Source organism: Calonectris borealis, chromosome 2 (assembly GCF_964195595.1).
Source record: "Calonectris borealis chromosome 2, bCalBor7.hap1.2, whole genome shotgun sequence".
In the NCBI taxonomy this organism is placed as follows: domain Eukaryota; kingdom Metazoa; phylum Chordata; class Aves; order Procellariiformes; family Procellariidae; genus Calonectris; species Calonectris borealis.
This window is the reverse complement of record NC_134313.1, coordinates 121464623-121492378: the sequence shown is the minus strand read 5'-3', so window position 1 is coordinate 121492378 and position 27756 is coordinate 121464623. Positions and strand designations below refer to the sequence as shown.

Genomic DNA, 27756 nt, shown 5'->3' with positions numbered 1-27756 from the left:
TGTGACAGCTCATCATCTACAAAGGGAGGGTATAGGTCTTGTAATAGCAAATTGCACCATCATATGCAGAACTTAGGTTTTAACAACTTCAGCAAATCCATACCTGAATATGTTGGTATATGTAAAGTTTTCAAGTCAAATCTAAGTGGCACTTGCTTCATTATCTGGAAAAATAAACAAACACATTACAACTAGTTTTAATACTTTTCTGGAAATCTCTAAGTAGTTGAACATGAAAAAACAAAGATGCAAAAATTGTACAGGATGGGTGTACAAACCACTGCTCATTACTGAGGCATTTTCCATTGTTTTCTAGTATGTATTTCTTCCAAGCAGATATTTGAGATTTAACTCTATGTTTTTAATAAATGGAAATACTAACAATTTAATTTAAGTGATTTTTTTTTAATAGGAATACAAAATGATAGGATTTTTTTCAGTTTACATTTTTATCTTGCTTGTATGCGGAAAAATACTTGCATTTGGGTTTCAAAAGCTACAGAAAGGAACTATGCAGCTGAGAGCTCATGAACTGTTTTAGCAATTCATTGCTATACAGTAAATACATACATATACACTAGATCATTGTAGAATATGAAAAATAATATTATCACCAACTAATTGTTCGTAAGGTATGGGGTTTTTTTCCCCCATAACACATCATTTTCTGAATGACTGCTCAGTGACTGAGCATTTGAGTGCGATTTTCAGTAACTAAAGCATACAAAAAAGATAACTGTATACTGGAATTTAGCCTTTGACAGATGAAGCCTAGGTGTAATTACAGAGTTATTTTCTAAAAAAGGTCTTCAATTCCACAGATCTACAGAACACAGGGAAATTTTACAATATAAGCTGACATTTCAGCTTTTAAAATTCTGCCAGCATCTAGTAAATCCCTTTCCAGGAGATTAAATTGCAAGCTCTTCAGCTTTACCAGGTGTCAGTATCATCCTTTAGTCTGAAGATCGCCAAGTATGCAATGACTCTGACTACGTCCCTGGAATTTAGTGGGCTATTTTGCATTAATTCTGAGTATGGCATTGCATGGTAAGGGGATTAGTCTCCATGTGCACATTAGTATGTACACTTCTCCCTAATCTTATCTCTTACACTTGTAGTAAGAAGAGAAGCAGTGAAGGGCTAAGGCTTGTGTCGGAGTCCTGAGACAGAACTGAGAATTCACAGAGGTGGCATTCAAATGCATCATTACCTTTGAAATTCTCCACTGGCAACAATGTCCCTCACCCCAAACATATTAAAACAGTATTACTGGGTAGTTACTTTATCTAGCTGTATTCTTAATTTTTGATAGTGTTAGGAATTCCATTAAAACAAACAAAAAATTGTTATACTAAAGCAATACAGCAACTAAAATCTGGAAAACATTCTGAATGAGCTAGATGCTCACTGCCAATGAAAAATGTTGCATTCCCTGCACCTGCCTCATACTGACTGAGTAAAGTTGCTAAAACGACTTCATTTTTTTGCCTATCACTCCTTCTACCAATACTACACATGTGCCCATACATGCACATTACATCGTCCTCGCAGTGCAGAGCTCTGATTCTTTTTTGGTCTTCCCTTTGCTGTCAAACAAGTGTCAGTCTCTGCTCAAGAGACTCATCACACACTGTTATCACATTAGAATTCATATGACAGAAATTGGATGGACATTTCTTGTAACTTCAGGTCTTCTTTTCCAGAGCAAATAAGTTCATACTTACTAGAAACGTTACCACGTCTAAAGTTTAGTTATTCTGCAAAGGTATAACTCCTAATCTAGAAGGCTTCATAGGTGGCCTTGTTCTGAGCATAGCAAAACACACTCAGTTTTGTATTCACTGAAGTAATAGATATCAAAGCACGTTATCAGAAAACAGATCTACAAAAGCACTGAATACAGCATTTAGTAGTTTCTATTTCTTGTAAGACATTATTTAATATTAGTATTCAATCCCAAAATAACTCAGTTCTCCAAACTAGCAACACAATAGGATTATAAAAGACTGCCAAAAAATTGGATGAGAGCTTGCCAGATGACTGGGTGGAACTGCTTGAAAATGAAAATTATAAAATACAGGAAAGGAGTTTCACCCTGATTAAAGATTTATCTGCAAAAATAGCCTCACCCACAAGTTCCTAAATCTTATATTTTATTTTGCTATACCTTTGGATTGTCAATGATTGGTGTTATGATAAGATCAGATTCAGTGTAAATAAGCTCTTTCAATGTTGACTCCATATCCAGCTGACTTGAGCACATATTTTTAGCCTAGAACAAAAACAAAGTTTTTTAAAAAACTGTTTTGCACAAAAAAAAGAAAGTTTATGTTTATTCCCAAAATATTTCATTTCAACATTATACCACACAGTTTGGCCATATAAACAACATATTCTAAATTACTTTTTATTATGTATTAGCAGATAGGGCCAACTAAAAATTATGATACAGAAACATGTTGGAAGAAAAAGTACCGGGTCCAAAAAGCTTGCAACCTAAGTTTAAAAAAGTAGACTGAGAAGAAAGAAGATAGACTTATCCCTTTTATACACTGGGAAAAAAAAGGAGACTAAGCATCTTGCTTAACTCTTACATCTGAAGTTCTGCAAATATTCTTTTTTAAATAACTTGCACACTATAGGAACGGCTTTCCTGTTATAATTATGGAAGGTTGGAGAAGAAAGTTGGCTTTGCCACAGACTCCAGGCTAAAATTCTAACCATAAAGATACCATCATCCCTCAATATTATTTTTCTACTCACCTTTTTCAAGCATGAATCTCTCTGTGGAGAACTCTGGATTGGGGCAGTAGTAGCATCACTTACTTCTACTGGAGTGCTAGTTCTAGGAGTGGGACGAGAACTTAAACAAGAAAGAAAAAAAGAAAAAAAAAACAACAAAGAGTACAGATTAAGTTTCACTGCAAACTACTTTTTTTGTTCTTTTGAAACTTTCATGCCATACAGTAAACCTTCAAAGTTGACAAATGCAAATGATGCTATGCCTGCTCCATCAACTGAACATGAACTTCCTGTCTTTAAAGATATCCTGACAAGGTTAGGATTTGTTTGCCAGTTAGAAATGGGAAGGACTGGGTGGTTTCTTTTTTTTTTTTTTTTGTTTAATGAGTGTAATTTGATTATTTTCTCACCCATAGTCAATTCTCCAAACTGGATGCTAAAACATGATTATCTTAATTCTTAATAACAAACAACGTACGAAGAGAATTAACTTGACAAAAAAATTGCAATTTATTTCATGTTATTCTCTTCTGACTGCCAACTCTTCGTGAGGTAATGCGAATTAAAAACTGCCTGATTCTCATGTATGAATGTGAACTGGGTTTACTTTTCAGTTTTTCTTTTTAAAAAAATCTCATTTGCTAATTAGAAAACGAAGAAAGAAGAGACCAGAACACTGCAAATTTTTAATTTCAATAAAGCTGCTAGGGAACTTATTTTTTGTAGTATACATTACTTTAAATCAAAGTCTTTAAAATCAACTTTAGAATTATTAAAATTGGCAGGCCAGGAAACTAACTTAATCAACAACTTCAAAGGAATGTGTTTTCTTGATTAGCAGAAAGTAACATACACATTTAGCTGCAAATCAGTGTTATTTATTAGAAAAAAAGCAACTAAATTTAAAATACAAACACCACACAAAATTAAAGATACTCATAAAAATCAACGATCAAATGACTAACACAGTTGTTCTCATTCTTATCCTTATTTTGTTAAAAAGGCATCTTTCATCTATTTTCAACAGAAACTAATTTAAAAGGTGCAATGAAGGAGTGCCAAAATATTCTCTACTAGCTAGATAAAACTACATAAAATTCCTCTGGTAAAAAATATATCAGGATCTGCTTGGAAGTTCAAGCAGTCTTATTTCCTAAACCAAAAAAAAGTATGATTTCTAGCTAGGAGGCTTAATAAATTAGTCTAGATTCCCACATGCTTCAAAACATGTAGATTTGTTAAATACATTTTTTCCAAACCTAATTTGCTTTCATAAGTGTTTGAGAGACAGAAAATCTTTCCTACTTTTCCAGTTCTCAGCTGGTTTCTCAGTTTCAAACAAGACAAGTGATCATTGAACTGAGCTAGTTGAAATTAATAAGATCTCTTCCCTTTGCACATATAGAAGAAGCTACTGCTGTCAAAAGCTGATTAACCACTTCAGCAGCTAAGTAAATTCTGGTGCCAAGTGCCAGGTCGGCAGCTTCCTTCCAATTTAATGTTTTAAAATTTTAGCAGGTAACACATGTGGCTTTGAGAAATTAAATCATTCAAGCAAAGAGAATTTCAGAAAAGCATAAATTACATCTCTATTACATTTCAAATTTTGTATTAAAATAAATGTACTTATCATAAATAAAATATGTTGTTCTTAAAAATACATTTTTTTTCTACTCTTATTCCTGACATAATTTTGATTACATGTTGACCAAGTGTTTGTAATGCTATCGCAGCCTTTATTCTCAGCAGATTCCTAAAGCAAATAGGAAATGCCATTTTAAATTACTAATAGCATCGTTTTAGCTGTGATGGTAGAAGTTGTAAGTGCAATGAGAAGTAATACTTCATTAAAACCAACTGAAGTAACTGGAAAAGTAGACACACTATCATGCACAATAGCACTATTTCAGATTATGCAAGAAGCTTGAAAGGGTATTTAATTTTAAACTGGAATATTTCTGCTTGATGAGGACAAGAATAAAATCTATTTTACTAGATAATCTTCTTGGCTTGAAAGCTAGTACAAAGTTTCAGAATCAGGCCTCAACTCAATCACTGTTAAACCAATCACTATTTTTTATTTAATACCCAAGTAGTACTTAGTAGATTGTTACCAATAGCTTGTGATGAAAAGCTGCAGGCAGAATTTATTAGTGGATTATAAGCTGAATGCTTACTCTTGTGTATTTAAAGTAAGATTATTCAAAACATATTCTCATATATATGAAGTAAGAAGGGAAGAAAGTTCTAAATAAATTCTTCTGTTTAAACAGACAGCTAAGAAACCAAAAGCCTACTTCCAAAAACCAGTGTAATAAAGCCATAAAAGCTTTGCTTTAACTGCACACACGGCTTTAGCAGCATTTCAAAGATGTCTTAATATTAATTAAACTAGTGATAGAAAATTCAAAAGGAGACACACTAACAAAATGTTACAAACAGAACAATAAAATGTCTGAAGAAACAGTGGAGAAAAAAAAAAATAGAGGGTTTCAAGGGTTTTCTAATTGTTCTTCAGGTTTCCATACCTGAGAAGAAATATTGATTCATTTGATTCACCATCAACTGCACTTTTTGGACACAATTCAGTCCGAGTTTCTACAGTTAAAAATAAATAAAACATAGGGAATAAAGCATGTTAGTATGATTGACAAAATTCACAGGACACAAAATAATTCAAAATAACGTAATGAATATTACCTATTTTGAAAGAATTGCTTAGTAGCTTATTATTTGCTTTTGAGGATGGCAGGTTTTCTAGATTTTTATGAGTATCCACTGGCTCTTTGGCACTCCGAGACACAGATGACTCTGTGTCTTCATTGCTGTTTAATAAAAGATATTAATTACACAGATTAAAAAAAAAATAAGAGGCAGCATATCCAATATTTGTTGCAATTATTAGCATACGATTTAGCGTCATCCTCTAGATCAGCATACTATTGTAACATGTGCTACACATACTTTTTATATTAGTAATGGCAATGATGAAAAATAAGTTTACAGCAAATAACTTGGAGAATATTAAAAATTCTCTAGCTCCCTCAATAGAACTTGCATGAAAGAAACTAGAAAAGCTAAATTATTACCCCATAATACCAGAGCTATAAAGAAATATTAAAAGCTTTAGAGACCATTCAATCTTCACAGGAAAAAGTCACAACAAACATACTTCTAATAAGGAAGTCTGTAGCCTAGATTTAGATCAACAAAAACTATGTTTTTTTTTCCTTAATGATTTACATGTCACACTTAATTGCAAGTTTATGGATTTTGGTTGTTTGGGTTTTTTTAATATACCCCTCTATTATTCACATGGAACTGGGTCATACAACCTTCCTGAAGGGTCTCCAGGATATCAAATATTAATCAAACCCACATTGTGAAGAAAATAGATAGATGAACCTCACAGTTGGAAAAGAAAAAGTACTGAGCTTCTTTTGCAAGTCAAGCCCATGTCCTACGTTTGTCATATTTGTCAATTAGTGCGTAACTCAGCAGATATTTCAGAGGAGATTAAGATTCTTCTGATTCTCTGAGAATTCCTCAAAGATGAGCACTGTGGTGGAGGCTGACATAAGTCTTGTTAAAAAAACCTTGAATAAATTCTTACTTTGTGGTATAAACTTTAAATCTTGATTTCTTATCTCCCTTGGTGGTGAAAGCAGTAATAAAATTAAAAGACAAAGAGTTGTATCTCAAACTAGAACAAACGTTAATAACAAAAATACTGCAGCACTGGTATCAGAAATAGGTATTAGACAATACAAGAAAGAATTTTAAAATAGACAGAACATAAAAACATTCAGCATTCTAAAAAAACCACTATTTTCACATCAGTTCGCTAGATTGGAACCTAAAGTATCTTTCAAATATTTAGAACAAAAGAACATAAAAATCAACACTAAATATCCTAATTCAAGATTGAAAACAAAAACTAGCAAGGTAACAGAAGTTTTGAAGAAGCCTAACTTTTTAATACATGAAACCTATTATTCACAAAAGGTTTGGGTTTTTCTGCATATATAGCAATGTAGAGTATTATAAATGTAGGGGAAAAAACCTATTAGATTAATGCTTTATGTCATAAGCAAAGAATATGGGTCAGCTGCATTTGCAAGGATATAAGGCTGAACCACACAAATTTAAGATGCTGTACTGATAGGCTTTGTGATGCTCTAAGCCTAATACATAAAAACAAACAAAAAAATCTCAGTAGAGATAAAATTGACCCATATTTACAAGATTCTACAAAAGCTTTCAAAAAAAAAAAAGTCAAATTACTGTGCATCATTGTTATATAAACAAATAAATAAAAATGAGAGCAATTAGTTCAGAAGTAATTTTAACACATTCTATAGGCAGGAGGGAGGAGTCTGTTGAAAGCAAACAGACAGCATAATACACTAATACGATAATTCCTAAGCATCCAAAACTGTTCACTGAATGGTGTAAAACTCCATTCATCAATTAGTTAACAACATGAAAATCCTAAGCAAAATTCAAAAGCGGAAAAATTTACAGAAAACCATAATAAAAATATATAAATACTTGTTCGCTTAGATTTACTATACAAGAATTCTTCCTTGAACATTTGGTACCTTGAGCTTGTGCCCTGGCTGTCTGCAGAATCACCACCACAATAGCTAAGGGATCCTTTCCAGAACGGATGCTGCAATAGGTCTGTCCAATTCAGCCTTTTGAAAAGCAATAAACAAACTGAAAAAGCAGTGGCAAAGTACAGCTCCACAGAGAGATACCAGACTAGGTTTTGAAGCCAGTGACACTACAGAGCAATTAATCCTTTTGTTCACTTTTATTTGGTCAACAAATAAGTTTTCTTACAGGACAAACTTTTTGCCTCAAATCAGAATGGATAATTCATGCAACACAGAGGTATGAGACTAAGAATGAAGGAAACTGCATAGCCAATCCCAACATTTAAATTATCTGAGCTAGCCTGTAACTGATAATCTTATGTTATTTAAAAACATAACTATATCAGCTATAAATCAAAGCCTCGTAAAATAGATTGCTCTGGAAAAGCAAAGCCATCCAATTTTAAAACTGCCCATCATTTCTGTTACAAAGTTATCTATTTAGCACCAGCTACAAAAATACAAAGTATACTTAATCAAAACATTAATTCTGTATATCTTCATATAAGAAAAAGCACAATTTGTTCTTCTATGAGATATTAAATGATTTTTGCATTTTGTGCTCTACAAATTACTATACACACAGTATCATAGCAATTATTTTTTCCAGAGGTGAAAAAAGACAATGTAAACAATTGTCATGGATTAGACAGCTTACCTTTTTTGAGGGTCCTTTTGAAGTAAGCCATCAAGCAAACTAATGAACTCAGCAGAAGGTTTGTAAAAAGCAGAACCTGTCAATAGAAGCACTTGAGAAGATAACTATTGGGCAGCAAAAACAACCATCACACAATGTAGATCAAATCATTATCTACAGATCATGCTAAAAAAAGTTTTATTTAATAGTAATTTCATCTGAAAAAAATCTGAATGTATGAAGAATTCTCTTTGCATTTCAAAGGATCCTCAAAAAAAAAAAACACAACAAAAAAACCAAACCAAAACAAATAAAACAAAACAAAAACCACCAATGCTCAGTCTCCATCAAACTAATTAAAATTGTTTATGTGCTAAAAAAAGCACCCTCCAATTATCATATAGCTATCAACAAGATATATATCTATATATATATATATATTTATTGAGAGAGAGAGAGAGATATATATCTCAATAAAGTGGAGTTGCAATCTGCTTAAATTGAAATTGTATTTCCCCCAACCATGATAAGAGAACCATTGTTGCACCCTATTATACAAAAAAGGTTTCCAAAATTCTTATTTAGCTGAGAAAGACTCTACTTCTGAGAGCTCAGAACTATGAAATGCACTTTATCCGCTCTGAAAACAAAAATCTCCCTTAGAATTAAACAAGTAACAACAGTTTTAATTCTACAGATCACCGTTTCCACTACATTACTATGGACTGAAAAGAGCCACTAATATTTAAGTGCCTCCATGAATATCACTGATGCACAGAATGACTGAGATCAAAAATCCCATCCCAGAAGGTAGATTTACTTTTAATTCTTAACACTAAATGATATGCCTGTCTGTCAAAAGGTAAATCAGCATCCATCATTAACAGGGAAAAAGTTCTTATCAAAGGAAGGTAATGCAAACATTCACTTCAGACAGCTAACTGATACCTGCAATCAGCCTCGGAAGAAATACTGCAAAATAAAACTTTAACTTTGTAAGTATTACTCTGATTTGATTCATCAAACAATAACAGAATGTTACCCTCTGGTCTAGGTGGCAATGGATCTTCATATAAAACCTTTTCAATTAATTCAGAAAAGCTGTCCGAGAAGAATGGTGGTCTTCCTACAAACAAACAGAAGTGTATTTCACAGATTAGACAAACTTCAAAATGGCTAACAGGTGCAATGATATATGATGAGCTCATTTTCCTAAGGAAACATCCAAAGAAATAAACACCCTCAGCCTGAATTCTATTTATCAAGTTCTCTTGTCAATTTAAATACAAAACCTCGATTAAATTCTTCTACCATGAACAGCAAAAGAAACCAAGGACAGAAAAGGCACAAAAGATGGCTTGATGGAGGTCACCATGATAGCCCTATATGAACTAGCAATGAGACAACAACAGGAGAAGGTCTAGGCAGAAATATCAATATCTATGTAACTATGTTGATTCAACAGATCAGTGTATTGTTTAAGACTTCAGAAGGTTGCACTATAATTCTCTTTTGTGATGAAATTTTCCTTCCAGCTGCAGCCAATGCTAACAGGTACCTTATCTGCAGGAAACCCAATGACTCTAGTTTTATACTAGTGAAACAGTTTTCTCTTTCAAAGGTCAAACTAATGCACCCAGAGTTTAATACTGAGGAGATTAAAAACATTACACTGTCAGAATTCAAGGACTGCTATAATTTCAAATCCTGCTATTTAAGCAACAGGTTGGTTAGTATCATAATATTTAGACCACAGTCAAAAGGACAACTTAATAGTATTACTTCACTTGATTATGTGATAAACTCTTTTTTTTTTTTAAAGTACAGTTAGTATATTCTTCAAGAAATCTTTAAAACTTGTCTTAAGTTTTTCTATGTCTTAACTTCACTAGAAAGTTAACAAGAATTTAGTCTGGGACCACGACCTATGTTTCCTTTATCACAGATATTAGATACACAAACTTACAACCTGAGAACATTTCATAAAGTAAGCATCCCAAGGACCACAGATCACTGGCTTTGGAGAAGTCTTCTCCCTTTAGTGCTTCTGGAGCCGAGTATAACAGAGAGCCTACAAAATACAGTATGTATAATGCACTTCGATTATTCATTCAGCATTTATCCTGTTCAACACTTCAAACTTGGTCTCCACACTTCAGTGAGTTAGGGATTATCTTCACTTAGTATAAGAAAACTGAGATACCAAATGTAAGTAGTTTCAAAGGAACTTCTCTCATATACTTTTACTGAATTATGTAGGATTATACATGTTATTTTGCTGTTTATTTCACTTCTATTAACCAAGGTGGCTTGTGCTACACTTTTCTAACCCAGTGATTAATGCAAAGTATGGTTTGATATACCCTGACAGCTTCCAAAGCCAAGCAGATTGAGTGGAATGGTAAACCAACATAATTCTCATGTGAGTAACAGAAATAATTACGTTATATCAGGTTGGTTTGTTTGGTTTGGTTTTTTGGGGTTTTCTGGTTTTGGGGGGGTTTTTTGTTGTTGTTGTTTGGTTTTTTTTAAAAAAAAAGCTATCCCAAGACATAAACCTTCATGAAATTAGAAAACTCTTACAAATACAAGGTAGCTAGCCAACTGGATCACTGATCTAAAATAGTTATAGCTATTTTCACACTAAAACACTATGAAAACATCACATATCAAATTATAGCAGCTTATTCACAAACCCCTTTTGTGTTGATATGGAAAAAGAAATACACAGTTCCTATTTCTACAGTAGTGCCCATCTAAACACTAACTCGGTTCTCAAAAATCTCTAAAAAATTACACAAACTCAGCAAAAATGTCAATTCCATAGTCCTTTAAAAAGCTTCTTTTGGATTCTTTTGTTCTTGGGTTTTAATTTTTTAAGTGACAAAAGGTCATTAACCACACACATCTGAACAGCTATTCTGAAAGGCAACAGGAAAGAGATTAGATTTGTATTTCTTCCTGAATAAAGATCTGGTCTCAGTCTTAGTATTTCCAGTATGGACTTTCAGCAGGAGACAGCACAGTATTAAGAAAGCTCTCTTTGTTCCCATAAAATATTGCCAAGAATTCCATTGTTCCTGATAACAGTAACTGCTATAACATCATTATCTTGGAAATAGAGGTCTGTGAGATGCTCTGAGATGCTGACTAATAAAAGATTCGGAAGATTAAAACCAAGTTTCTGAATTTTTCTTATTCGATGAAAAAATAACATAGTATTTGCAGCCTACTACATTTGCATGCATCTGCCTGCTGAAACTAATGCACAGTAACTTTCTCATGCTTTAAAAACAATTTATCATTCTTAAGTAAGAGGTACTGAACCAGCTGAGCCTCAAATTAGAAATCACTTGGATTATTCACATCAAAAAGGACAATGAAAGTACAGCAGTGCAAAGTCTCCAATGAAAGAAGAAGCAATTCTGTGTAGTACTTACTGAATTTTGTGTATACATTTAACATGAAGTTAAGGGAATTTAGTCCTACACCTTACAGAGAGCATCTGCAGCATAGACTTTTTAAAAGTCCGTAAATAATTCCATAGTTCAAATTTTTCTGAGACAAAACAGGATTAATTTTAAACCACTTTTTTCTTTATCATACTTCCAATATCAGTTATTTCTTCATTCTCTAATTACTACTTTATAATTGGAGCACAAAAGGTTGTAAATAAGGGATTATTTTTACTACTTACTTTAAACTTTTTCTTTTTTTTAAATTCACTGTCCTGTATCAACTTAATACCAGAAATACAATTTCATCAGTTAGGAAAGCCAGTTCCAGTTTGAGCTCTGAACTTCCAAAGTTTTAGTGGCCGTCTCATTCTTCTAATTCTACTACTTCTATTTAGTTGATGATATCTGAAATGCATCAAGGATCAAGGGTATTTCACAGGGTTTTTCTTCCCACCATAGATTTAATCAAATAGCAATTAATAATTAAGCTTCCTCAATAAATCCAAACCAAGAATTAATATTTTTAATTAATTAACTACCTTGAAACATTTCAGATGTCATTCATATACTCAATTTGTTGGTGGTGGGTTTTTTTGGTTTGGGGTTTGGGTTTTTTTAATTCTTGACATTTTGCTTCTATTCTTTTTTCCTACAAAGAAAAAAAAAAAATCAAGAACCGTTTACAAAATAATGAAAACATGCTCAAGATATACAGACAGTTTGTACATTAAACTGTACTATAGAGATTTGATGTCAATCTCCAAAAAGAAATTTAAAATAAGCCACCTCCAGTTATGTTATGTTGAAAGTTTGTTATACTACAGTCTATAATCACCTACATATGAGCTTCAATCCAAAAATAACCTGAAGTCTATTTACAAAAGGCAGGAAAGGTCAGGAATTATTAATATGTCATACATTTTATGACAGACAAGTATATTTTTTCCAGCTCTTAGTTAAATTGGCTTTGTGAAACTTAGAATTATTACCATATACTTGTAAATACAGTTTCTTTTCTTCCTACTCACTTGCACTTGAACTTGTTGTTCCCTATAAGTTATGATCTCTCTGAACAACCTTCCTTAAGAGCTAAATTTTGGTTTTGACCTTACTTATAAAATTCCCCATACGCAGGATATGTTAAAACTGCTTATAGAAAATGTACAGATCATGTTTTCCATTGCAAAGACACAGGCAAACACATTAATCTTTACAAATGGTAACACAACAGAATTAATTATTCAGTTTCTCTAGAAATTTAGCCAGCCCCAACAGAACAATAAACAACTGTTTTATTTCAAGATCTTCTCTCCAAATTACTTCAAACAAAGGCTTTTTCCAACTTTCATTCTGTCCCTTTGGTATAATTTAATTTTGGATAGTAAAAATATCATACCTCGAAATCTATTTTTCAGGTATCTTTGTGGAGTGCTTTCACTGACATCTCCTTCGCCTTCTTCAGATCCAATTAAAGCAAAAAATTCTTCCAAGTTTTCACCATCCACTTTAGCCAAGCAAAAATTACTGAATTTCAAAGTGCCAGGCCCTTCCAGCAGAATCTAGAAGAATAAACATAATCCAACATACAAGTATCATATACTAAAACTGATGACTGCTGAAATTTCCAACACAAAGTATAAAATAATGTATTTAAAAAAAAAAATCACAATCTCAAACCATTTAAGTACATAGAGATGATCACTATAATCAAAAACACTGAGAAGTTTTTAAGTCAACACCAATACTGCCTTTTTTCTTATAACCAAAAAATTATAGAATCTCACAATAGAACCCTTAAGAGGTTTAATGTGCACTTTTGTTTACTTGTTATTAAATCTAAATGAACAATGATGTTACTATAGAAAAGTAAAAGTAGAGTAAAACTGTATAGGAAAATAAAAACGTAATAAAAAGAAACATAACTTTATCTGAGGGGAAAAAAGTGAATCTTTCTAAGTCTATGTAGCCGAAAATTCCAAAGATTTTGTCCAATGATGATGAGAGTTTTCTCTATGCGGCCACTGCTTATTCTCATAATTAAAAGCTTCATAATCCCAAAAATGTTTGGAGAAATAGCCCATTCAGTCAGATTGGGGCGGGGGGAGAGGGGGAGGGGAAGGCAAAAACAACCAAACCAAACCAAAACAGTCTTACTTTAGCACTGTGTATTTTGTATTCAAAGGAGTACTTTACAGCAACATTCTTCTTTGGAAGAATACAGAGGCATCTCCATTATGTTTTATTCATATATATTTTTAGTGCTGTTGCACTCACAAATGACAGAAACTGAGTATAATTGTGCAAGGTTTTACAGAAAATTCAGAGAAGGGCAACTTAGAATCATAGAATCATAGAATCTTTAAGGTTGGAAAAGACCTCTAAGACCATCGAGTCCAACCGTCAACCCAACACCACCATGCCCACTAAACCATGTCCCTAAGCACCTCATCTACACGTCTTTTAAATACTTCCAGGGATGGTGACTCAACCACTTCCCTGGGCAGCCTGTTCCAAGGCCTGACCACTCTTTCAGTAAAGAAATTTCTCCTACAGTCCAATCTAAACCTCCCTTGGCGCAACTTGAGGCCATTTCCTCTCATCCTATTGCTAGTTACTTGGGAGAAGAGACCAACATCCACCTCGCTACAACCTCCTTTCAGGTAGTTGTAGAGCGCAATGAGGTCTCCCCTCAGCCTCCTCTTCTCCAGACTAAACAACCCCAGTTCCCTCAGCCGCTCCTCATAAGACTTGTGCTCCAGGCCCTTCACTAGCTTCCTGGCCCTTCTCTGGACATGCTCCAGCAACTCAATGTCCTTCTTCTAGTGAGGGGCCCAAAACTGAGCACAGTATTCGAGGTGCAGCCCCATCAGTGCCGATTGCAGGGGCACGATCACCTCCCTGCTCCTGCTGGCCACACTATTTCTGATACAGGCCAGGATCCCATTGGCCTTCTTGGCCACCTGGGCACACTGCCAGCTCATGTTCAGCCGGCTGTCAATCAGCACCCCCAGGTCCTTTTCCTCTGGGCAGCTTTCAAACCACTCTTCCCCAAGCCTGTAGCATTTCATGGGGTTGTTGTGGCCCAAGTGCAGGACCCAGCACTTGGCCTTGTTGAACCTCATAAAATTGGCCTCAGCCCATCCAGCCAGCCTGTCCAGGTCCCTCTGCAGAGCCTTCCTACCCTCGAGCGATCAACGCTCCCGCCCAGCTTGGTGTCATCTGCAAACTCACTGAGGGAGCACTCGATCCCCTCATCCAGATCGTTGATAAATATATTGAACAGGACCGGCCCCAAAACGGAGCCCTGGGGAACACCGCTCGTGACCGGCCGCCAACTGGATTTAACTCCATTGACCACAACTCTCTGGGCTTGGCCGTCGAGCCAGATTTTTACCCAGCGAAGAGTGTACTTGTCTAAGTCGTGAGCCGCCAGCTTCTCTAGGAGAATGCCGTGGGAGACAGTGTCAAAGGCTTTGCTGAAGTTCAGGTAGACCACATCCACAGCCTTTCCCTCATCCACGAGGCGGGTCACCTGGTCACAGAAGGAGATCAGGTTGGTCAAGCAGGACCTGCCTTCCATGAATCCGTGCTGGCTGGGCCTGATCCCCTGGTTGTCCTGGACATGGCTCGTGAGCGCCTTCAAAACAAACCGCTCCATGATCTTCCCCGGCACCGAGGTCAGGCTGACCGGCCTGTAGTTCCCCGGATCCTCCTTCCGGCCCTTCTGGTAGATGAGCGTCACATTGGCAAGCCTCCAGTCGTCCAGGACCTCCCCAGTTGAACAGGACTGCTGGTAAATGATGGAGAGCGGCTTGGCAAGCTCCTCCACCAGCTCCCTCAGTACCCTTGAGTGGATCCCAACCCGCCCCATAGACTTGTGAGTGTCCAGGTGGCATAGCAGGTCATTAACTTCTTCCTCATGGATTATGGGGGGTTTATCCTGCTCGCCGTCCCTGTCTTCCAGCTCAGGGGGCTGAGTACCCTGAGGATAACTGCTCTGACTATTAAAGACTGAGGCAAAGGAGTTAAGTACCTCAGCCTTATCCTTGTCCTTGGTGGCAACGTTCCCCTCCACATCCAATAAAGGATGGAGATTCTCCTTGGCTCTCTTTTGTCATTAATATACTTGTAAAAGCATTTCGTTGTCTCTCATGACAGTGGCCAGGTTGAGTTCTAGCTGGGCTTTTGCCTTTCTAATTTCCACTCTGCACGATGTAACGAGATCCCTGTACTCTTCTTGAGTTGCCTGCCCCTTCTTCCAAAGGTGGTAAACTCTCCTTTTTTCCCTGAGTCCCAGCCAGAGCTCCCCATTCAGCCAGGCCGGTCGTCTTCCCCGCCCGTTCTTCTTACGGCACATGGGGACAGCCCGCTCCTGCGCCTTTAAGACTTCCTTCTTGAAGAACGTCCAGCCTTCCTGGACCCCTTTGCCCTTCAGGGCTGTCTCCCAAGGGACTCTCTCGACCAGTGTCCTGAGCAGGCCAAAATCCGCCCTCCGGAAGTCCATGGTAGCGGTTTTGCTGGCCCCCCTCCTTACTTCACCGAGTATCGAGAATTTTATCATTTCATGGTCGCTAAGCCCAAGCCGGCCTCCGACCTCCACATCTCCCACCAGTCCTTCTCTGTTTGTGAACAGCAGGTCAAGCGAGGCATCTCCCCTAGTAGGCTTACTTACCAGCTGTGTCAGGAAGTTATCTTCCACACACTCCAGGAACCTCCTCGACTGTTTCCTCTCTGCTGTGTGGTATTTCCAGCAGACGTCCGGAAAGTTGAAGTCCCCCACGAGAACAAGGGCTAGCGACTGTGAGACTTCTGCCAGCCTCTGGTAGAATATTTCGTCTGCCTCCTCATCCTGGTTAGGTGGTCTATAACAGACTCCCAGCAGGATATCTGCCTTGTTGGCCTTCCCCCTCATCCTTACCCACAAGCACTCGCCCTCATCATCACCACCACCTCTCCTTTTTTTCCTGAGTCCCAGCCAGAGCTCCCCGTTCAGCCAGGCCGGTCGCCTTCCCCGCCCATTCTTCTTACGGCACATGGGGACAGCCCGCTCCTGCGCCTTTAAGACTTCCTTCTTGAAGAACGTCCAGCCTTCCTGGGCTCCTTTGCCCTTCAGGACTGTCTCCCAAGGGACCCTCTCGACCAGTCCATCACTGCCGTTGAGCTCTAGACAGTCGAAGTACTCCCTAACGTACAGAGCTACCCCATCGCCTCTCCTTCCTCGCCTGTCCCTTCTGAAGAGCTTATAGCCATCCACGGCAGCGCTCCAATTGTGAGATTCATCCCACCACGTTTCCGTGATGGCAACTAAGTCATAGCTATCCCGCTGCACAATGGCTTTTAGCTCCTCCTGTTTGCCGCCCATGCTGCGTGCATTGGTGTAGATGCACTTGAGCTGGGCTACCAATTTCTCCCCTGACATCGGCGTGCCGCCCCTAGGCTCTTCTCTAGTAAGCCTGGTTTTATCCCCTTCCCCCTTCGAACCTAGTTTAAAGCCCTCTCAATGAGCCCCACCAACTCATAGGCAAGAATCCTTTTCCCCCTGTGAGACAGCTGAACTCCGTCCGTCGCCAGCAGGCCCAGTGCCGTGTAAACCTCCCCCTGGTCAAAGAAGCCAAAATTTCGCCGATGGCACCAGGGGAAAATTGATCACTTACAGATCAAGATCAAAACCAATTACTGTTAAGCCAGAAATTTTGGTTATAGTTATATTCTGGTTACTACATAAATTAAAATGGACTTTGACCAAAGTATACATGAATTCCACACACATACACAAAATCAGAAATTACATGAAGATTTGTATTTTTATGCAAGAGTAAGACAATAATTTAAATGGCATCTGGAAACAATAGAGAAGGTTATTAACAAAGTAAGTTTAGTTAACTTTACTCCCTCATTAACATTTTCTGAGTTCAAAATATTCTGCAGCATGATAGAATAGGTATAATAATGAAGTTGTATGTCCATGGACAGAGAACTAAAATCCTTCATTAATTCAAACCACCAAATCAGAAAGAATATACTACGTTGTATCAAATATACAATAGGGAAAGAAATCAATTAGATCAAATATTCAAGCTATAGACTTGTTTCTCATTGTCTTCACATATATTATAAAGCTCAACTGGCCTTCAACCTGAAGTAAGCCTCTTCCAAACAGTAAAATACAAATAATGAATTAAATGCTGATGGCATACAAAGTAACATGCAGCGTCGCCTATAAATAATGCTCCCTCTTACCTTTCCAGGCGTCAGTTCACAAAAGATAATTCCAAGCTTATGAATATGGTATAAACCAGTCATCAACTCAACACCAAATTCTCTCACTACATCTTCAGGTAGATGTTCATCTTGAGCAATAACAGATTCTAGAGAACCACCTGGAATATGTTTACACATAGTCAGCAAGTGCATATAAAGAAGATGCCATACAAATCATTCCCAAGGACATTATATAAGCTTCTTCAGAAGATGTAAAGCAAAAATCATTATCAGTAGATATTAAAAACATTTCTGGAGATTATCTAATAGTTACAAAACCCAAGATGTACAGAAAAAAAAAAAAATCTATTTCCAATACTGTGACAAAAATCTTAATTTTGACTAGAATTAAATTGAGTGCATGACTTCAAAATTACTTTAATATTGATTTATTTTACAAAGGAAACAGAATTGAAAAAAGAAACCCAGAAACTGTGTCATATCACAATGTAATTGTACCCAATGGGTCTATTCAAATCCCTTAACCAGATCCCTGCTACATGAGTTAAAAGAATAAACAATACCAAGAGCAGGCTATCAACTTCTGTGAACAAGTGCTAAAGCTAATGACATGCAATTTTCCACTGAATTCACAGACAACAGAAATAGTAAAACTGGGTTACATTCTGGGGTTCTGAGGTCAACAACATACAACAAACTTTTGTTTGTTCTTCACACATAATATTTCTGTACAGTCCTTTTCTTGACTCATATGCTCCAGTTCTTTCATTTTCATCCTTTCCTCTCTCTCTTTTTTCTTTTCTTTTTTTTTTTAAAAAAAGAATTTAAAAGAACAAAACAAAAATACCCAGGACTAAACTTTCACCTTCCAGGTTTCTCACACAAATCCCAGCTTCCTGGCCCAGCAAATCCTACTCTTATCTCTCTGGACTTCTCATCCTAATACAAGACCCTTCTCTGTCCTTCCAAAGTCATCACTCTCCTCCACTAAATTCCAACCAACCCCTCCTCTGTTTCTGATCAGATTACACCTACAAAGCCTCTAATTATCCCCCACATATACCCTCTATAACCTGTGTCCTTCCCTGGGCTTCACATTCACTTTCTATGCTTTCCCCCATTGACTGTTACTGTTTCTCTGCCTTGCAAAAATCTCTCTTCCTTCTCCTGTCACCTACTTCCTCACATACCACTGATTCTCAGGTACATCATCAGATTCATCCCATTTGAGCCGTTCCTGTCCTAACTGTTCATAGGACTTGGACTTCTCCTAAACTCGTTTCCCACAAGCTCATTGCTCAAACAGTCTTTCTCCTCCTTCCTGTTCCAGTCTGCTATCCTAAACTCCACATTCCCATCTCTCCCAAAATCCCTTTCCTCAACCTCATTTGGTCCTTTACTACTCCTGCACCAGGAGACTACAGTTTGTATTTCATGAATTATCTATGGGTTTCCTGGGTTATCTATTATTTTATGTTAGCCAAATCATGCACATTAAAAAAAAAAAAAAAAAGACACCAATTTCAGTCCCTGAACGAAAACAGGCATTAGGAGAGCTTTTCATGGAAAAGGATACTAGATCTTTTATTCCAAATCACATAATATCTATTATATAGATAGCTTTTGCCCTTTGCTCAGTAATTTCATTCAGACAATAGCAAGACTAAAAGGTCTGTCACCACAGTATTTCTGAAATTATTCAACACTGCTGAATCTTAAAATTATTTTCTTTCTAAGCCCTTTTTTATGCTGCTTCGTAAATTAGTTATTCCTTTAAAACCATGCCCATATTATGTAGCCATAGTAAAGAATTTTCCATCATGTTTAATTACAGTTTTTTATAATGTAATTTAGAGGACTACATATAGAATAATTCCATAATATGACCAAATACGCAAAGAAAAAAAAATAGCAAAACCAGCAACACATAATTATGCTGCATCTGATAACGGAAACTCACTTTGTCACCTTGAGACAAGTGAGAGAGATCTTCCATATTTCAAAAGTAGTTTTCAACGCTCTACAAAATTAATAACAAATCCCTGTTTTATTCTATTTATAAGTAAGTTAGTTTCAGACACTCTCCTTGCAGCAAACTGCAATGCTGCAAGGTAAAAACACATGACAATTGTTCAAACTGTACTTAATAAAAGGCTGCCTGTCTAATGACTTACATATGTGCCCATAAGTTAGACTAAGCAAATAGACCAAAGCCTCCATATGAGCCATGAACTTCACTTTTAATCATTGAAAGAATGACCTGGGTTTTTTTCCAGAACTTGTAGCTTCTCTTCTTCAGTAATTTTTGAAACAGAATTCTGGATAGAAAAAAAGGCTGTGTGTAATATGGACTTTTACTATGAAACAAACTCCAGATACCAAATTTTGAACATGCATCACTTGCACGATTGGCCTTTTCTTTCCACGTGGAGTAAAGCACGCTATCTGGAGTTTAAAATATGCAGTCATCACAATTAGAGAAAGCTTTAAAAGATTCCTTTGATAGATTGATGAGAACCTATCAAAACTCAGTGAATCACTTCATTCAGTTTTGGGTTCTCAGAGCTCCGAAATTAATGTCTTAACAAAAAAGTCAAAATACTTCTACTAAACAGGAAGAAAACCTATATAATTTACTATTAGCTACAGAATTGCCCCTTGATTTAAAAATTTATTTGAACAATATTAAGTCATTTGTACGTTATATCTTGATTTGCACATTGCTGTCTTTATTATTGTGTGCTATAAAATGAAAAGAGAACGCCAAAGCTGCCAGTCCTTAGAAAACTTTTCTCAAGTAATTTTTACTTACCTACCCTCCAACTATTCACAATTTGGTTTTAGCCCTACATCTTCAGATATTAAAAACCAACATTATGTCACATGAATTAACATTTAACATACATACACAGTGAAGCAGAGGAGAAATATGACTTCAAGTGATTTATAAAAATGTTTCCAATAGCAAAACCATTTTTATATATAAATAGGATTCTCAAGTTAGTAATCAGATAATTATTAATTTTTTTCAAAGACCTAAGCATTTGTTGTGGAGAAATTGTTATAAGAAATCTCTTACAAATACTCTATAAATTTTTACCTTTTGAGCTTATCTTACCTGTGCATAATTCCAATACAAGCCAAAGATGGTTGCTTGTTTCATACCATTCATGAAATGTCACTATATTCTTGTGTCTGATTTCATGAGTCAGACGAACCTAGAACAAAGTTTTTAAACATACTTAACTGGGGAAAAAAAAGAGCAAAAAAGCAATATATATGGATTTAAGAGGGAGGGAGACAATACAACTTTACTCTAGATCAACTACTTATTCTCTTACCTTTCCCAGTGCCCTAAAATTATTCTAATTCAAATATTTTAGTTTTACATATATGTTGAGGAAAGATAACTGTCCTCACAGACCTTGCCCATCTCACCTGTTTTTAAATTATAGGAAAAAAAATATAGGAAGTTCCCCAACCCAAAATTATAAGGACTATTTAACCTTCCTGCATCACTAAAACAACAACAAACTGTAAATCAGAATTCGGGGTCAAACTTGCATTCATACTCTCTTTTCAATGAGAAAACAAGTGTGAGACAATATGGTGAATACAGTAAGAGGAAATAAAAAGAAATTTTTCCTCTTATTCTTAATCTTATAAGGCAAGAGCAACCATTCAAAGGTCCCTGGAAATCTATATTTCTGTCACACCTACATGGCCTAATCTCTACAGAAGCCTCTGTATCTTGTCAGTGTGGTATGTAAGGTACCCCTGAGGGCTTTCTAAGAGGAATATGCTTCTAAGAAAAAAATGTTTAAATTGAGCAGATTCATTAATCACCCAATAAATGATCACTGAAAAAAGGAAAGGGAATATGAAACATAATTTATCTACTAGAAAAATAAAATATTTGAAATGTCTAACTGTATCAGTTACAGTTTCTTTTCCAGAAAGTATTATATGTTTAAAACTCTGCCAAGCTTTTACAAACCAGAATTGATTTACCTTAAAAGCTATTCCTTCATCAAAAGTAATTTCTTCTTGGCAAGATTTACTTGATTATTTACTGGAAGGTATTACTACCACTGAATTTGCACAACTGATAACAAAATAAAGCAAACCACTACCTGCAAGAAACTGTTTTTACAAGTTCTCTGACATATCACAGAAACATTAAGCCTGTAAACATGGGTTTATGGATGTGATTTAAACAACAATAAAATCACATGAAGAAATAAATACAGTAAAATAAGACTCTTTTTAAAGTATAAGATTTTAAAATCTTAAGAAGCTGATCTAAATTGTGACAAACTCCATGTAAAGCAGCACATGGTATTTTTCTTTTATATTACCCGTGCTACAAAGATTTTGTAAGCTCTATCTTTTCCCAGATTTAGCAGGAAAAAACATTACTTACCCAATTTGTTACTTCAGCTCTTCTGCATTTATCAGTGCAAAGAATGGCAACAAAATTAATTGTCCCCTTTCTTCTTCCTTTATAAACAACTGTCTTATTCCCTCTTCCAATCTCTTCATACAGAATGAAGTTCTCCATATTAAGGATGCTTTACAGGCAATGGATTGGAAACATGGTATTAGTCTCAAACAAATAAACCTTTAAAGAAGGGGGGCAGCAGGGGAGGAGAATTCAAATTTAATAGTCATTGATGTATAGTATTTACCCTCCCAATTCTTAAAAATAGAGATTATATACTTCCAGCAAGATCAAACATAATTACTTTACAGAAGGCCTCCACCCAGGAAATGTGACCAAAATTTAAGAGATGACAAAATTTTCCACTTCCAAAGCTCTTAACACATTCAAAAAGTTACAGATGGGCCAGTAGCTACAAATTCTAAGTATTTTATCTGTAAATAAAAAACATACTACCAAACTTAAAACCACATGTTCTACATAAAACTGCTGTCCAAATGAAAATATTCTATACTGAAAGCCTTGCCAAATAAGATTGCAATTTCTGCCCAAGGGCACTGCTGGCAAACATGCCTCTGCAACTTTTCACAATGTAATTTAAACCTGCCAAATAACTGATTTAATCAGCATTACTGAAAAACACAGGACTCTGAATATTAGTGTTCCTACCAATGCTAAGCTCAATGTACCTTTACCAGCTACTGGACTCATTTTTCATGGATAGAAACAACTCCTTGCAGATAAAAGCTGTGTAAATTTGTTGGCAAATGTTGCATTTGGGAATCAGGCAGTTCCAAAGGAATTTAATTTATATTTGTAACTATCATTTTTGTCTCCAGAATTTTATACACAGAAACAAATGAAATATTTGTCAGTTGTTGCAAACCCAGCAAGTGGCATTTGAATATTTAAATAGTTAGATGCTTTTCGTAGAAGTCTGGTTAATTCTTTTGCTCCATAATTATTTTCTCTGAGAATCTTGGAGCAATGGGAGAACTGACAGCAAAGTATTGAAGCAACTATGATACATGAAGTAAGAGTTCTGCATCGGCTTTCCATCCTGCTCCTCAGCTATTCCACTGAGTTAAAAGCAGAGAGACATAGAATCCCAATATCAGCATATTCCAGAAACAGGATATATTGCTATCTAGTCCTCAGTGACCACCTTGTAGCAAATTCTTCCAGCTCCAGGACAGCTTCACGTTCAATGCTCAGTTCTTCCAACTACCACTTTAATTAGTTCCAAGCCATTTGGAGCTGCTCTTTCTCATCTCTACATGACTTCTTCCATTTTGTTTATAGAACTGTTGTTTTTTCTTCAACAAGACCAGTTATCCTAAAACCATAGAAAAGCTGCATATTGGAAAGGGTGGTGCAGCAACAGGAATGATCAGCAAGGATGGAGAGGAAGGGCTGCTTAAGCAGTACAGCTGCCAAATGCCTAATCATAAACCATAAACTCAATTTCATGTTACCTATTTCATAAGACACAAAGCTCCCAGTGACAAATCAAAGACCAAATTGAAGACCAGAGAATTCCCAAATTTTCAGACAGGACTTCAAGTGAAAATACAACAAAGCATCAGACAGCACCAGACAACAAAGTGTCTGTCACTAAAATACTGGTTCTTGCCAGAACATCAGCCAGGTACCACAGTACAACTCAGATGATCCAGAATTTACAACATGCACAGGAACCTCATGATTCCAGGATTTCCTTTACTGAAGATAGTTACCCAAGACAACAGTTTTCTTCCCAGAAGAAGAATCTCACTATCACAATTCAAAAGCCTTGAGATTAATACTGTAAATTAGTTTGATTTTACCTAGCACTAAGCAAACAACTAGGTACAGCCAGTATAACATAGGAAGGCTTTTTTTTTTTGCAGTTATCTATGAGAACAAGGTAATTATACAACGACCGGTTTGCCAAACATACCAAAACAAGGCACAAAGATATAGCAGCAGAACAGATGGGGGTCTCCATTTCCCTACCTCTCTTTTCTGATTCGTGCAGATCATTACACCATTCTTTTTCTGGACAGCTTAAAAAAAAGACCAGAAAACCCTGTAATGTCACCCCCTAGTACACAAAGATTTCAGAATAGCAATGCCCATAGAAATGTATCCAGCAAAGGACATAGCCAACCCACAGCCCATCCCCAAAATTTACATGACCACAGCCCCTTCCTTGAACAACTTCTTTCGCAAGAATACTTCAAACCTGACATGTGCACCTCATCACAAGACTGAAGCATATACTCCTTAGACAGATGGAAGATATCTTCGTGTGGTGGTATGAAAGGCATTATCATCCACTCATGCAATAAACCATACAAACATATGCCAGGCTCAATGACAAGTACGGAAATATCTGGTTATCTGAGAAAAGCAGGAGCAATGACATGCAAACGCATATTGGGACAGAGTAATCATGGTCATGGGACAGGGAAGCCTCATGACTGATAGTATTGCAAATATGGTCTCCCTGAGCTGCTCTGCAAGGGGCTACAGGGAAAAGAGAAGTCTTGCATCTCTCAATCTCAACAGTAATGGCTATGCCATCATTTCAGTACACAAACCAATGGAGCATGACCCATGACGCAGACTTTCAACAGCTGGAGCATATTCATTGCTTTGGACATAAAGTGAAGAGATCAAATAAAGTGACACAAAAAGTGAAAAGAAGCATCTCAAGGTGAGATGGCTGCTGTGGAAGCCTGCCACACCACCACCTGCATCTCCACAGAACCTGAATCTCCACAGAAGCACCCAAAGCAGCAGACTCCAGCTGCCAAGGGAACCGCATTTGCTCAGGGCAGGATACAGGACCACACCACCAAAGAGACATGGTTCCAGAAGTGTTTCTTCCTTCTCTTGGTCACAGAATGGCCAGAATACTCTGAACAGAGCAGCACGTGCAGGACCTGAGATCTCCTGCAGTCAACGTTCCGTCAAGAGCGGCCAGCTCAGCAGGCCTGAGGCACTGCACTGCAACCCCTGGGACACACAGCAGCCCCCTGGCCCACCTGCACAGAGGTGAGGGTGCCATAAGGCAGGCCATCCCCCGGCGGGTTTCCCGCCCCTCAGGAGGCCTTCAGTTGGGGTACCAGAGGGAGCTGAGGGATACCCCACACTAGTCCCCCTCTCCCCTCCCCCCACCCGGTCCGAGCGTGCACTCAGACCCAAGGACTATGGCCGCGGATACGTGACCAGGGCGGGAGCGGGAGGACGCTGAGGGGTGGGGGGGAAGGAGGGTAGGCGACTGCCTGCGCCTGCGCGCGCGCCCCACAGGGGGGCGGAGGGCCCCGCCTCGCGCGCCGCCGGGCTCCCGAAGACCATTAGGCACGTGCGCGCCCCCCCAGCTAACGGCCGTTAGCCGTCCGCGGGAACGGGGCGGGGGGGAGGGCGGATGAGAAGAGACAGCCGTACCTGAGAGGCGGGGGGTGGGCAAGGAGGCAGCGTTACTATGGCCGCGCCGCCGCCATCACCCGAAATCGGCGGAGCCCCGCCCCCGGGCCGGAGTCTCCCATGCCCCGATGGGAGGGAGGAGGGATTTGGAAGTGTCCCGACGGGAAACTCACCCCCGCATGCCACAAAACACAGCCAGCGGGAGGGAGGTCGCACAACAGGCAGAGTGACGCCTGGAATTGTTTTTTTTCCCCTTAGTCTAGCAAGAACACACCGCCAGGTCTCACACCGGTCTGTCCCTCTCCCCCCCGCGCCCCGCTCGGATGGTCGCCACCCCGCGCCTGTATCCAGGAGACGGGGACAGACGCCGGAAACAGAGCGGAGCCGCCATTGGGCCAGGAGGCGGCTACGTCAGAGCGAGTCCACTGGGCCTGGGCCGGAGGGGAGTTCCCGGATGTTGCGGGGCGCGGTCGCGACGAGAGGGGGCGGAGTCTCGCTGGGGTGGGACCGAGGCGGGGCAGCACGTGCCTGAGAGGGCGGGGCATCAGGGGCGCAGCCGCCCGGTTGCCAGGCAACCGCCAGTGGCGGGCTAACGGTCGGGGAGGCTGAGGCAGGGCGGCGGGCCGGACATCGTAAACCCCGGGGACTGCGGCGTCCCTGAGGAAGGCCAGCGTGCTGAGAGGGGGCTGCAGCAGCGCCCCGCCGCTTTGAGTCTGGGCGGCGGGGGCTTTTTTATTAAACCTGCGTAGGTCTAGCATCGGTCAAAGCAACACGTAGCGTCGTTAGTCCTGTTACAGCGATCTGTAAACTCTTCACTGGGGAGCACTTTGTTATGACAAAATTCAGCCCTGGAAACAAGTGTTTTCCATTTTTAGCAGTAAAGTGGAATTTTCGCATTATTTTTCATCCTAGGGTGGTCTGCTATTGGGTGGTTTTAAGGCCCCTGAAGAAGTCAAGTAAGTATCCTTTTATGTTATGTGACAAAACATTTAACATTTGGTATGTCTTCCTAAGGCAAATTGTAAAGAATTATATTTTATCTGTTGTCCCACCTTCACCTTGACCTCCTAACAGTTTTGAACCCAGAGTCAAACAGATTTGATAGAAGAAATAGTATACTTAACAGGAAGGATTCAATGTTCCTTTAGGCTGTATGAGAACAGTCAGATTTTTTTTTACCCCCACTGTAGGAAAGATTTCAGTATGAATTTAAATGCCGCTAATACTGAAAAAAGGGAAAAAAAACCCTTAAACCATTCTGGGAGAGGAATATTAGAAAGGTGTCAGCTGCAAGAAGCGCTTCAGTTTTGTTTCATACCTTCGTAGACAGGAGAGGCTGTAGACACAAAGCATGGATCTGGAGGAAATGAAGCTTCATTAGTTACACAGCTTGCCAAACATTTTGTCACAGTTCAGCCGTTGAAGGGTTTGGTAGAAAGTCTGCAGAACTGGTAAGAGATCAGTGCTGCACACAGGTATATTTTTTGCTGTTTTATTGAATATCCACATAGAATTGACCGGACTCATAAGCATTGAAAAATATCATGTGCATATCCATGGCAAAATGTTCACTTCTTAACAATTTCAGATCCTGTCCCATTTTGCAGCACGTTTTTAGCAATTTCAGAGTTGATCTGTAATTACCAATGAAGCTACAGCTTTGAAACTGCACAAGCAAAATAAATTTTCCATTTCTTTTTTAATGTAAATGAGTAGTTGACTAGATATAAATAAACTGAATGCATAAGTAGACGTCACCTAGTTTCTTTTAGTAAGCAGAAGAAAAGTATGCTTTGAAGAGGGATTTATTTAGAAAACTGTGTATTTTATGTTTGGCTCTGATGAGGGTGACTGATATAAAGAAGAAGAAATAGAATATTAGCTTAATTGCAGAACCGGTCCTGACAGCAGTTTGATGGCAGATCTTAGAAAAGTCACTTAATTTCATTTTCCCTGTCCAAGAGGACAAAACTAAGCCACAATAATTATCAAGTTACTGCCTTTGCTTCCAAATTTCTAGTGTTTTGTCCTATGTGCAGCTTTCTGTTAAATTAGTCCAGGTTAGGGATTGTATTTATGCAAAGGGGGTAAATATCCCATTTTGGGGGAGTGAGATGGTATGAACTTTAACATTAACAAAGTCTTTTGAGATCTTCATATAATAGTGGCAATAGCATTACAAAG

The 27756-nt window shown here is 37.9% G+C and overlaps 1 protein-coding gene across 1 annotated transcript in view; it reads right to left on the bottom strand.

The window, feature by feature from the left end:
* The window catches only part of ULK4 (unc-51 like kinase 4), a 253157-nt gene extending 227471 nt beyond the window's left edge, over positions 1 to 25686 (bottom strand). The window contains exons 1-15 of the mRNA XM_075143193.1: positions 25594 to 25686; positions 23327 to 23497; positions 22144 to 22291; positions 20839 to 20938; positions 17739 to 17878; positions 12895 to 13057; positions 10010 to 10111; positions 9083 to 9166; positions 8062 to 8137; positions 7347 to 7442; positions 5476 to 5570; positions 5274 to 5343; positions 2767 to 2866; positions 2171 to 2275; positions 104 to 164 (exon numbers count right to left, since the gene is read on the bottom strand). Coding sequence (XP_074999294.1) covers positions 104 to 164; positions 2171 to 2275; positions 2767 to 2866; positions 5274 to 5343; positions 5476 to 5570; positions 7347 to 7442; positions 8062 to 8137; positions 9083 to 9166; positions 10010 to 10111; positions 12895 to 13057; positions 17739 to 17878; positions 20839 to 20938; positions 22144 to 22281 — 1330 coding nt within the window. The 5' untranslated portion in view covers positions 22282 to 22291; positions 23327 to 23497; positions 25594 to 25686. The remainder of the gene's footprint in view (positions 1 to 103; positions 165 to 2170; positions 2276 to 2766; positions 2867 to 5273; positions 5344 to 5475; positions 5571 to 7346; positions 7443 to 8061; positions 8138 to 9082; positions 9167 to 10009; positions 10112 to 12894; positions 13058 to 17738; positions 17879 to 20838; positions 20939 to 22143; positions 22292 to 23326; positions 23498 to 25593) is intronic.
* Between the last annotated feature and the right edge of the window lie 2070 nt (positions 25687 to 27756).